At 40.8% G+C, this 13,697-nt stretch overlaps 1 protein-coding gene across 3 annotated transcripts in view; it reads right to left on the minus strand.

The window, feature by feature from the left end:
• ctnnd2a (catenin (cadherin-associated protein), delta 2a) overlaps positions 1-13,697 on the minus strand; it is a 116,321-nt gene that overhangs the window by 74,589 nt on the left and 28,035 nt on the right. For all 3 annotated transcript variants that reach the window (XM_049749671.2, XM_049749669.2, XM_049749670.2), the window contains exon 3: positions 3,747-3,859. In XM_049749671.2, the coding sequence (XP_049605628.1) occupies positions 3,747-3,859 (113 nt within the window). The remainder of the gene's footprint in view (positions 1-3,746; positions 3,860-13,697) is intronic.

Consider the following 13,697-nt stretch of genomic DNA (forward strand, 5'->3'; position numbering starts at 1 on the left):
GGCAAACTACTACTTTGTAAAATGTAAGGGACTTTTGATGCATAGTTTGATGGCACTTCCTCATTAGAATAACGAATCCCCCAGCACACTATTGGGGGAAACGTGCGCACGCAGACTACTAACTAATTTGGATTTCTCTTGATTTCTTTTTCACACAACAGCACAAACACTCATGAATACAATCCATCACTTTTTACCTTCCACTGACCTTGCCTCAGGGGAGTTTGGAAGATGTGTAAACTAAAAGCTGTTATAGCCTGAGGACATGAACTTTACACCTCACACTTCTCCGTATTCACATCTTCTTGTGACTTTGAGCTTGATGCTTTGAAAAGTAACATATCCTTCGCAAAGTTCCCATGACTGGTTATTAAGATGCCTTCTATTTCCTTTCTGTCACTTCTTCCACATTGATAAATTATAGAAACTTTTATTACCCTGCAGAAAATCCAAGCAGTCAGCAGTCAGGCACAACTTTTTAGAAAGGATACAGGTAATGTAAAAATGTGCAAAAAAGAGAATCCATCACTGATTTCTTTCGTATTTTTGCTTCTGTTTTCTGTATTTGTGTCTGCAGCTAAAACCTAAGGGGGAGCCTAAAGCCAGAATCTTTCTGTTGACAGTATTGAGCAAATCCACATGCTATGACCCTCAAGCATTATAAATAAATGACAGGATGATGCACATACGTACACTGTGACATGCATGCCCAAAGCAGTCAAATATTTAGTAGGCAAACTTACAATACAAATATACTTCAGAATAAACAAGTCCAAACATGACAATATGTTTTACTATTATTATTTTGTTTACCAATTACATTGGCAATAATAACATCAAATGATCCAAAATACGGTTGTGAAAGGCAAATGGACTCAACAAAAGCAGAGGAGACATCCTGCAGACTTTGAATGAATAATACATAAGAAACCCATACTGTCAGAGACACTTGTGGTCGGCTCTTTGAGGATGAAACAGCATAGAACGATACGTACATATGAAACAATCTAGTAAGATAATAAGATTTAAAATAAAAGGCAATGAATGGGAGAGGCTAGAGAGCAATTGGTCAGAGGACAAATGAAGGAGAAAATGAGAGGAGAAAAAGCAAGAAATAAAGAGCAAAAAAAAATACTAATAATAAATCAATGAAGCCATTCTGTGGTGCTGCCATGGGGTAATGAAAGCTATCTATTAGCTTTTCTCATTCCTTTTCTTTTTTCTCCATTTCCTCCGCTGTGCAGCGTTACCACCCTCAGCATGGAAAACTGTTGTCTGTCTCTCCCCCTCTGAGACCAAAGTTACATAAAAAAAAAAAAAAAAAAAGCAAGCCCACTCACGGAAGATGCACTCCTTTACTAATCTCCAGTATTATGTGTTAAATCTTATTGGCGAGGAACACAGCGGATAGGTTATCCCTGGAGTATAAAGTACAGTATATCATCCTTTGCAAGTTTCGATTCTTAGCTTAATATGCATTCACATAAAAAAAAAAGACATTTGAGTATTTTTGGCTCACGTCGATTCTTTAACAAAGTTTTCTCTAAATCAGTTAAGTAGTTTTTGCCCCGACCAGGTAAGTATCAAAGAGAGTTGAAAGCATTTATTCCTCAGTGAAGTCATGCAGGCCAATCTTTGCACCATTTGCGCTTTTATCTTTTTTGGGGCATTTCCAACTGAGCTAAATCAGCTGTGAGTTATGTGATTGAGCTTTTTTAAAAAAAAAAGAAAAAAAAGAGAGAGAGGCCCAGAGCTACACAGCCAGTCAAGCACACGCAAGACAGCAGGAGCAAGGAGTTTCCCCACCGGCTGCCACTTCCGACTAATGTTAGAAATATGATAAATTAGCCCCTGTGTGGCGTTTGGTGTCACACACTTGCGTGAGCCCATATCGTTTCTATACGCAGATGTGTGTTTCCTTGCTGTACGGCGCTGCTGTGTTGCACGCCGGCAGATCAGTGTGAACAGATGTTCGCAGGGCTGGTCCCACAACAGCGCCGCCGTGCACAATAGTCTTTCAGCTCAACTATTCTGCAGAGGAGTCCAAGGAGATTCCTGAATTGTTTGACTGAAGACATCGACTGACAAGAACACACAGCATTTATTTCGACTAAAAAAGAGAGAAAGACAACCCCACATCAATCTAACTTGCACTCTCTAACTCGAGTGTCAAATGAATACTCGGGTCTAGTTCTAAGCTATTAAACTTTAAAACCCTGGAAAAACAAAAATATAAGTTAACTCAGCAAAGTTGTTAACAATTCTGTCAAATTTGAATGATTACAAAAACAGAAAATTAGGCCCCAAAATGGTGAAAATCAAGCTGTTGTCTCTGCTCTCAAGCACTCAATCAAAAACCCCAACTCAGATCACATGCATGCACTGTGTAAACGATGATACCTATGTATATGATCTGATACCATGTAAAGCCACATTAGCAGGCTCAGCTTGAGCTTTCAGTCTTTCTGGTTAAAAGAAAATATTCGTATATTTAGATGCAATCTGTCAACGAGTGTCCACTGAAGTACAGGAAAATGAGTATTGATGTTACAGAAAGGTTAGCATCATTTCACTAAAAGCTATTCGACTGCCTCTGATCATTCACAGTCATATCATAGAAACTCTTATCTATACTTAGTGCTGGGAACAATCGGAATAAAAGGATAACGTCAATCAAGGCAGTGAGAGGAAATAAAGCCGGACAAATTCACACATGATGCGCAGACAGGGACGTCAAACGCACATCACACGTACAAGTTAACGCGCATTGACAAGTTTAAGTGCAACGCGGGGATCAACGTTGACTCAGCGGCATAATGAGCTCCCAGCGGGCATAAGCGCAACTAATCCTCTAGATCTGGTGTGATTACCACAGGATGACGCAACCATGAGACAGCAGACAGGCGAGTGCTGCCCTGCCCCCCCCCCCCCCCCCCCAAACACACACACACACAGGTTGTTCATGTAGACATTATCTAAAGCATCAGGCAAATGTGTTCCAGATACATGCCACAAGTTAAGAAAGTTTACCTTTCAACAGAATTGTTTTGGTTCAAACTATTTTTTTTCAACAGCGGTAAAAAACAGTTCCAAAGTTTTGGGAGCTTTTTTCCGCAGGGCGTCTTTCTTTGGACCCCTTTCAGGCTTGCGTACATGTACAATAAGTTGCTGCAGGGAGTCAGAGGAACATTGCCTTCATATGAATGTTGGCACTTTGACTTTGCACAAGAGGTGAAAACAAAAACACATACTCTGAGAAGTAAACAAGTTAAATCCAACCTTCTACCTGATTCACAATGTGGATTTTTCTAGTTCCGAGGAAGGTGATTTAATGTGAGCAGATGGCAAGCACGATAGTCTGAATGTTAGCATTAAACTCCCTCATTAGCATGTAGGGCACACTTATCTGCTCATCCATGTCTGACTCGCTCAACTGCATCGTCGGAAAAGAAGTTCAACAGCAGAAAGTTTGGTGGACTTCATATGGTAATTTAAGATGGTGAAAGCTCAAAACTAAACCCTCCACGAGAACTTAGGAAATCGATAACGCATACGCACTATGCAAATCAGCTTTGTTGCTTTATGACCTTTTTCACTGGCATAAGGCAAAAATGGGTCAACGCAATAGAAAAGCAATCAATTGATTTGCAAGCATTTAGGATTTTCTGTCATTTGTTGATAGCAGAGGCACTAATAGCTCTACAAAAACAGACAGGCAACACATGCAAAGGGAAAAAAAAGGTCACCTGATGCTGCTCATGCTGCCAGCCTCCGATCCCAGCTTGCATCTCTCGAGCTGGGTGGCAACGATCTGACGCTCGGCCTCAAGTTCCCTGGTCAGGCGCTCAAACTGCAGCTCCTGTAGAAGGGCACGGTAAAGAGTGGACGTTAAACAAAGCACAAGAGGAAGAGTTGCTGTAAGACGGCAAGGGAACATTGAGGAAAGGACAAGGACACTGTGTTAGGTCTACACTCCTCAATGGAAATGTGCAAGAATGGGCTGAAATGTTAGAGCCCACTCGAAATAAGGGTCAATAGCCAATTACGTCTGAAAGAACAACAACAAATGGCACCGATAATTACACAGAGTCGAAATAATGGGCCCTGACTGCAAAGTGTTTCTCCACATTACTCACATTTAACATAATTGTTTACTTTCTTAAATGATTACTCATACTGCTCCGCTTCCATTTAACTGAAAAGTATGTTCTTGTGCAAACTAAGTACAACCTGTGACATGATGTAATGTTTGCCTCCAGTCATGAAGACAGCAATGCAACGTCTGAAATTAGGTGTCATCATTTTATTTTGCTGCCATGTTAGAGTAGGTGGAAGAAGCTGTGATTGGTTGGAAAATAGTCCAAATGCAAAAAATAGCTTGTTCATCCCTTTGTTGACTTTGTCACTTGCATAGCTGGAGAGCTCCTTTTGAAAATGCATAAATTAGTCTAATGAAGGCGTTTGTGGAATTCTTCCATGGGTTATTCTATCCCCACATGGATGTATCATTTGAGAATTGGCTTTATTATTTAGTGCATACTTTATTTAGAATGTAGTGCCACATAACAAAGACGCAGTTTTCTGTAAGGGAGCTGATCAAAACAAAGCTATGGATCGTTGTGTGTCATGATATCATCAATCATGGGCTAAAAAAGTGCCAGGCTGGACAAAGACTATACAGCAGAACCATTTTAATTGCCACGTGTCTCATCTGGACATTTCGAATGTAGGGGTGGGAATATCACAATATGGCCTCCAACATCATGCCAACGTTGGACCAAACAACACAGACCACAACATTCTCATACCGGCAGAGAACATATGGTGCAGACCATGGAAGAAACCTTTATATTATAATTAGGACAATGCGAGTTGATGTGAATTTCGTGCAGCCATTCAGCATGCCGGTTTGAAGGTACTAAGACCAGCAGAGCTTCACCTTTTGTTCAGACTATCGAAGACTGGTGATGAGATTCATGTGGGTGCAATTGAGAGACGGTAATGGTATATCGGCTTTGCAATTTATAATCCATATGATGCAACTTCTCCCGAAGTTGTCAAGCTTACCTGTTTGGTCTGATAAGTATATTATGCGTGCTCTTGGCTACTTTATTTAGTTATAAATAATATAGTAGTAAATAGTTGAGCTGAAATTGGACGCGAACGATCAAATGAGCGCGTGCATATACACATTCTCATTCAAGTGAATTACACATGAGGAGAGAGAGAGAGAGAGAAAGAGAGTTGTAAAGAAAGCGTGCGCTGGTCTGATTGGTTTTCAAAGCCATTTGAAGCGCTGAATGACTTGATCCCCCCCCCAGTCGCTATCTCAAGTCTCCAAGCTCAATCCCCTCAGCTCCTCAAAATTACAGCACAGTGCAATGCAATTCATCTCCCCCAACATTCTCAGGAAGCACTTACACATCAATATGCACACTTTCTTAGCCCTTTTCTCATGCCTTCCATTAGCACACACGTGTTTTTTTTTTTTTTTGGGGAAGTTTGCCGCAGCTGCCAAAAAGGAAAACAGAAAGTTGGTTAGCGAGCACTTGCTCACTTGAATTTCCGACAAAACTAGCTAGCAGATCCAGTCACCCTAGTTAATTTGAGCGCAGTGTATCAAACAGCAAGAAATGAGAGAATATTTATTTTATAAAAATGCCTCACTTGGCACCTGTGCTCCTTTTTCTTCCAAATGCTACAGAGGCAAATCCTCAAGGTGTCAAACTGCAAAAGCCAAAAACAAAAACAGAATTATGGAAATAATGACACAATGCCTCAGGATCTTCTGAGCCTTCTTAGCTATCCCGATAAAACACCTCGGCACTCTGGCAACTAGGAGATCTGTTTGTGTCATATCAAATGATGAAATTATGCATCATCTTCTATGGCACGCCACAATGCTGTGAAGCTAAGAATAAATATGATTAGTACATCATATAAATGTCATAAATTCCATTTTTTAGGAACAGATTACACACAGCTATGTATATTTATCCATCTTGTTCTGTCTTGTGCTGCAAACTACAGTCTGGACTTTTACAGTTTTGCACCATGTACAGTACCTGATAACAAGTCCAGCACTTGTTATATCACTTGAGACTGGATTGTGTTTGGGCTCAACATGATTGGAACCAAGCGCAAGATAACATAGCCCTGATATCTGAGCTTTGAATGGGATAAATAGCAGCCCTTCCCTTTCACTTTGTTAGTATAAAAAAACCCAAAAAACAAATGTGGCTCTTTCCACACTGGAGACAAATGATCCTGCTCGCCACCATAAAGACACTGGCTGGTGTCTGCGCTTGATGGTCTCTGTGTGTGTCTGAAGATAAGGCCCAATCATTATAAAGTGGCCTATGGGTAGCTATTAGCGGCGCTGTTTTTGGAAAGGAGACAAAAGGCTATCAAACAGAGCTCTGACCTTCTCTTTGAGACGTGATGCTCCCTCTCTCAACCCTTCTTTCTCCATCCTCAATCAGCATTGGGAAAAATGAGTGGAAGGAAGGAGTGGGTGGGTGGGTGGTTGGTGGGGGGGTATACAAGTGAATGTGAGCCGGTGAAAAGGTCGCGCAGCTCTCCTCCATCACCCTCGGTGCATACTGAACACCAGGCAACCCTACGCACGTCACATGTTACTTTTTTTCAAGGGGTTCAAATTTCAGAGACATGCCCCCTCCTTTTGCACTTGTCACCATTTTAATGAGTGCAAAGTCAAGCAGGCTGGGTGGGCCAATACCTGCAGGCGAGGACAGTGAGGTGGTGGCTGTGCTGATGAAAGTCACATGAGATGGTGGCCACAGGGATGAAACTTGATGCTGGGCCTTTATATATTCAAGATAAAGAAGAGGGGGGGGGGCATCAAATGACCTCTCTCCCTCAAGTCAGCCTTCTTCTATTTCTCAGCTTATGCACAGCTGTTTTAAAATAAATGTGCACCACCCCAAACAAACAAAGCCTTTTGCAAATCCTAATTGAGAATATTATAAACAACTGTGGCCAAATTGCAGCATTAGCCCCAAAACGCTTTTTTAATTAACTGTCATGTTTGATCCATAAGAAGAGCCGATAGCATATAAAACATTTCAGCTCTAAACCGGGCCAAGACTTTTTACCATCAAGACTTGTACACTTGGAAAAACATGGATAATAATGAAGCGGAATTCTCTGAGCCGTTTTTAGCATCATCTCAAGAGTTTTGTTTAAAGTAAACAGAATCTGTTGCATCGTCAATGTAAACAAATAAGCTTTTATCAGATATAGAAGGCGCGCTCATGAATTACTTTCACCATGTTTGAGGAAAAAAAGACTCAACCAGAAGATCCAAACATCTCGACAACATATAAGTAAACTTTCATCATACTTTTAATGAGCCAGAGTCCAATAAACAACCAAGATCAAACTTTTTTCCTCGAAAAGGGAAAGTGCAAATATCCAGCCTAGGGGAACCTTTGAGCCCAACCCTCTTCACAGTTGCTAGAATTGAGCAGGTAGACCTGATGTTAAAGTGTCTCACACTCTCCACGATGTCAAATCATCTGAAATGCAAAGAAATCAAGTCCTTCCCGACAGGAAGAGCTAAAAGAGCCCCTTTCAAAAGTAAGCGACTTTGGGCTATGGACGAGACACGCTGATGTATACAAAAAGCGAATTTGCAAAAATCCTCGTCGAGGACCCTGTCACTTCTGTTTTGGGGATAGCTGTTGCTTATTTAACTCCGAGGCGCTGTTCCAGAAAACAGCCTCAGAGCACATGTTTGAAATAGATGGCGCTTGGTCACATTTTGAGAGGATGATGCGCTGCTACTCTTTCATGCATCGCCAGTGAAACTCCTTTAAATTCCAAGGACGAGTTTTCTAGCCAATTATAGCATCAATACCTCCACTTTTCCTGTCTGTGTTAAAGAAGAGGTAGCAGACAAAATAGCACAGCTTGCCTCTTTATACAGTACATATCCAGCAATACCGCTTCAGAGTGGTACCCGGTTATTTGTTTTGTTTGACACTACTTTTAGATTCTTCAAATTGGAGTACACCTTTAAAAAAAGGCAAGGGATCTGAGGTGCAAGACTGCTAGCAGCTGGCCCATAACAGTTTCATATGCATTATAAATATTCAACACACAACACGCTGACAGATCTCCCCCTCATTAAATTATTTAGAAGCTCAGTGGGCAAAATGAAAACATCTCTCTTTGTTTCTGACTTGCCTCTGACTTCTCTTATCCATGCTGCTGTCGCCTTTTCTATTGTGTGTCTCGAGGGGGCGGGGCCGGGTTCGATTGCATGCATTTCAGGGCTGTAAACAGGAAACTGCAAGTCTGGCCAAAAAATAAAAAAATAAATAGATATGCATGCAGACTCAGCTTCCTCTGTCTTTATGGTGGCTTTAGTGTCGCTTGTCACATGCACTAGCCTGTAAAAATGTAAATTCTCCGAGATTAATATACCCTTTGGCATTAAAAGTGGAATGATTTTTTTTTGGGGGGGGGGCAATAAAGGCTCAAAGAAAAGGGATTAAGATGCAATTTTCTCAATCTAGAATACAAAATTGGCTGAGTAACACTAAAGCCATTCAACGTGTCTGCTTAGTTTAATCCCATGTAGAATTAATGCATGACAAGTATATGGATAAAATGTGCTCTGGAAAATATTAAATCGTCTTTATATTGGTGCAGCAATAGTCAATTCCTTCAATTTTGCGAGTCAAAGTCAATTCATGACATCATATTTGCACATATTAACAAACCTGTATGTAAACAAAAATGACTTTTAAATGGCAGCACCTTAACTTGGCGGCAGCTTTTATTCACATCATTTCCCACATTCATCCATCTCCTAAATGGCTTTTTGCATGTGTGATTGAATCTGTGTTGTTGAGCAGCTTTAATGATGAACTCATCTGTGATTATCTCTCCCCTGTAACAGATTGTCTGGCTCTCACGTACAGATCACGGAACAATCTCAAAATTCTTCCCCTCCGGGAATTCACATGTGGTATATTATGCAGTGATTGGCCATTGTTTCAAATTGGCTATTCACTGAGCTGGTTCAATATTAAAAATGGGTGAACAAAAATCACAGGCCACACCATTAGGCTGCTGTTAGCAGTGGTTGAAAATTGCATCATACGGCATAGTATTTGTATTGTATTTTTCCCCTCATTTAACTCAGACCTCATCGTATTCATGAGAGGGTGGTTAGCTTAGCTTTGTTGCAAGCCGGAAAATTATATACTCTTCATTTTCCAGGTTTTATGAGACAATTGGAGCCAATAATAAGACGTGATTTGTTTATTGGTAAGCCTATAATGGAAATGTGGATACATTATTTGTTTGTAGTCTGCTGGCCTACTGTATAGTCTTGAGGGCCATCATGTCAAGTACCATCCAATTTAATATTCGTATGTAATACATCTTTGAGTCTTTGCCTAATAGACTGACTGGTTACAGCAAGTCATATCCTTTGTCTTCAAAAAGCATGATACATTAGCAAAAAAAGATGCAAAAGGTATAGGTAAAGGTAGTAAAGGTCTGACACCACATATTGATTACAGTAAATGAAAGGTTTATGCGGCCACAGAACGAGCAGTAATGAAAACAAGAACGCGTCTGTCCATCGATAAAAACGATAGTAAGGGCTTTCCAAGGTCAAAACTCTTCAGATGGATGATCAATTCAATGGAATTGTGTTTTGAAAGGCACTAGAAAGCCCTACAGTGGATTAAGAGGGAATCGATCAGGCTCGATTGCTCCTGGTCTATTACGGTGGGGGGGGGCATTCACGTGCAGATGTACGGCGGCGTTCCACGGCAGCGTTACGGTTCATGCTCCCCGAGTATGGATTTGGCCGTAGACAAAATGTCATTTGGAAAATGTCATCGCCTAAATGCCATTGCGCCTCAGTATGTGTCCAATTTTGAGTGTGTGCGTGTGTGTCCGTGTATGTGCGCGCTCATACTCAGATATGCTATCATAGCTGCGCCCAGTAATACATCCAGTCAGCATGTGTCAGTTCTGTAAAAAAAAAAAAAATGGGGGAGGTGTGGTGTATATCAGAGGTTGCACCTTATTTTTTTGGGTGGGTAAGACTTACGGACAGTATATCTTTTCTCATTATATTTTATAAAACCCAAGGTTGGGATCAGGAATATTTCAGCACTTGAAATTGTTATTCATGATTCACAGCGTATGATGTATTCATTCGGCAAGAGCGCTGGTGGCCCGCGGATTAGAAATAGAGCTGCACTTTTAAATTTTTCAGATCAGCTGGGGAAATCGACTTGAGTAAAAGTGAATATGTAAACACCTGTCTTAACATTTACTGGCGGTGCACCTTTGAGGTTTGTGGACTTGGCTTTACTCGAAGTGCCCTGACAGTGTGTGCTGCATCAGAAAAGCACTGAGTTGTCCTGAAATATAAAGTACCCTGAACGTAGCAGGGTCGAATAAATCGTCCAGCTCTCCTCTATCCCGCCGCATGATGCGACAAGACCCTAGGGAGGCCCCAAAGGTCATCCATCCATGAGCCATCACAAGCACTCGTTTTGATAGATTAGCTACATGCAAGCCATTCATGCAACCAAGTGGAAGCAAACACTTTTGTATACAAATCTAAAGGCTCTCTAGTCAATAAAGCAGTCCAGGCTACAACTCTGCAGTTGGAGGTTGCTTGAAGCCTGTCGTTGACATCCCTCCAGTATAAAAGCAGCACTTGACCAATTCTTTGGTGAAGACATTCAAAGAGAGAAGCAAACATTTCAGGAATTGCGTTCTTAAGGCGGAGAAGGTGAGAAAGGAGAAAATACACAGACAAAAACATACACGCGGTTATTAGTTTTGAAAAGACAAGGTCACTGACTATGGAGGCTTAACGTTGACGGTGTGAGTGAAAGCATCTTTAGAATTCTCAAAGTAACCACGTGCTTGAGATGCGCTTTGACCTCTGAATCACCCCGAGTCGGACTAGAATGCCAGTTGCAAGCATATTCTGTATATTTTAAACGTCTTCATGTTTGCAGTGTCAGACGTAACTGTCCAGGGCATTTGTTTCTGAGTCTTTACGCGTGTGTTCGAGACATTATGTAGGGTCCGCAAGCCTAAACGGGAGCGACAGCCATGACAATGATAGAATCACAGACAGGCCCTTCGGCGCAGCTTTCTATGATCGGTAAAGGGCTTAACAAGCATCTCTGCCAGCTCCTTTCTCTACAGTTCATTCACACTATTTAAATAAACCATTCACAATTCAAAACAGGACCTTTTGTGTGTGTGTGTGTGTGTGTGTGTGGCCCATTCACCATAAAGAGAATCAACACAAAAGTAAATGCAAACTGCATCTCAAGAAAAAGCCGATTTTAGGTAATTATCCATATGTCATGAGAGAAGAAAAAAAAAGAAAGATTAGATTAAATGATGGTATCAAGTGTGACGCATTATGGCATTTAACGCTCATTATAGTCATCAGATAAATGTATCATGAACACACATTTCCTAGTATAAGAAGGGAAAAAAAAATCAATGTTTGTTTTTTTAGTAAACTTACGAGTGACCACTACAATATTAAACAGTTCTTCTAAAAATTAGCTATAAAATAAGGGGTGAATCGCCTCAATAAATATTGAAACTCGGGCTGCTCGATTATGAGAAGAAAAAAAAAAAAAAGATTTAATATTATGAGTCAATATTGTCAATAATGTCGATATTTAGACCGACGGGGAATTGATTTCGATAGTCTGCAAGTAAACAAGCCTGCACCAGCACCAGCACCAGCACCAGCACCACCATATATCGTACAACTGTTGATGATATCTCCGCCCTTTGAACGGCACGGCTCATTTGCAGGTTGTATACACAAACAGAGAAACGTATAATCTCCAAAGGCAAACAGAAAGCTGGCGACTGTGCAGTAATTGGCAACAGAGAGGCTGTCGCCGAATGGAAGACGAACACTGTGGCCATGTTATCTCATTAGAGAGAGAGAGAAAGAAAGAGAAAAACTGATGAGACGCTTGGAAGAGAAAAGCCAGAGGAGAGAGGCTGGATCAGAACTGGGGGAGGGGTAGAGAGATAAGCTAATGCTGAAAAAATCTGCATGCAAATTAAAGGCAAACAAACAATCTCACACGATCACACGATGCGTATGCATGATGGAAGTAGTGCGTGACATTGTTGATTTGACTTTATCATACACGTTTATCATTTATTCTATTAAAAATATATATATTGAAAAAAAAATCACGAAAAAGCCTGGAATCTGATGTACTTTAAGTAAAAGCATGACTGGATATTGACAATCATATTAAATCCAATTCTAGACACTTTGCTAACCCCACCCTAAAGCAATATATGAGTCACTTTCACATTGCAATATTATACATTGTTATCCAAATGGCTGACATATTTGCAAATCCCAAGACTTTAACTCATTTTAAAAGCAACTGACAGTCTGGAGGGGGAAAAAAGTATTTGGTACATCTAAAAGTTATCCAGTGTAAAACCAGTCTACAAAATTAATATGGAACAGTAGCAACACAAATGAGGAATAATCTTGAATCTAAAATTTATATTTGCAGAAAAAAACTAGCTGCAAGAAATATGTTTGTGTTTTTTTAAATTTATTTATTCATTTTACTCCTGGCCTTTCCTTTCAGTAGTGAAGTATAATTTTCTTACGCTAAATCAAACGTAACAGGTTAAGCACAGTCAGGGTTTGCCAACTAATCTGCGCTGGCCATGGAAACAATTGTAATGAAAATGATCATAAAAATAAATTATATAACAATAATTTTTAACATCAATAACATACACTAACGCTGGGTTCAACATGTCTAAGATTAATACACCCAGTTGAAAAGTAGTATCTTACTATTGAAAATTTGCATCTGTCAAAGACTGCTGTTGCTTTTGCTATACTGTATGTGCCTCCAGTGTATCCTCGCCTGCCGTATATCTGGCAGATGAGCGTGTGTGTACGTGTGTATGTGTGCGTGCTTGCAAATGAGAAGAGGTTCTTAACTGTCAAGTGTGCTTCCCCCCCCCCTCTTGGCAATGCATCATTAGGTAAAAACATGACTCTGGGCTCCCCTCATACGGTGGGTGATGACAGCTGGGGGGAAAGACTGTGGGGGGGGGGCTCAGAGAGCCGTGCTTTCCATGAATTGGAAGACAGCAGTGGGGGGTTATGTCGGGATGCAGGGAAGCCAAGAAGAGGAAATTGCAATATTATTTCTATCTCCGTAAATGCATTATTTTTTTTAGATATACATCATGTATTGAGTCTGATTTGATGGTGCAAGTTTGCTAGCAGAATGAAAAAGAGCAAGCCAATTTCAATGACAGTTGGTGTTGTTTAATATGTTTTTCCAGCTACAGTGCAGCCCATAAAGCGTCACACTGAGCATTGTTTATGTGCTTAATGTTAGTGGGCAAGCTTCATAATGAGTCAGTCAGCTTTTAAAAGTCTTTTGCTGCCTCATTTGAACCTGCAGGAGTATCCTACAGTCGCTGTAATGTGCACCGCTGCCAAGCAGGACAAAAATTCTCGCCGTGTCTCGTTTTTGGAAAGGCACCAAGGACTGACTCAGTTGTCGCTCTGCCAAGAATCACTGCTGTCACCGACGATGAGGACCACAACCAAACTATCTCGCGCCGCTAAATGTCACAAAAATAACGATGCAAGGCATTCACCGTCTGAATTA

This window comes from Syngnathus scovelli, chromosome 18, assembly GCF_024217435.2.
Source record: "Syngnathus scovelli strain Florida chromosome 18, RoL_Ssco_1.2, whole genome shotgun sequence".
Lineage (NCBI taxonomy): Eukaryota > Metazoa > Chordata > Actinopteri > Syngnathiformes > Syngnathidae > Syngnathus > Syngnathus scovelli.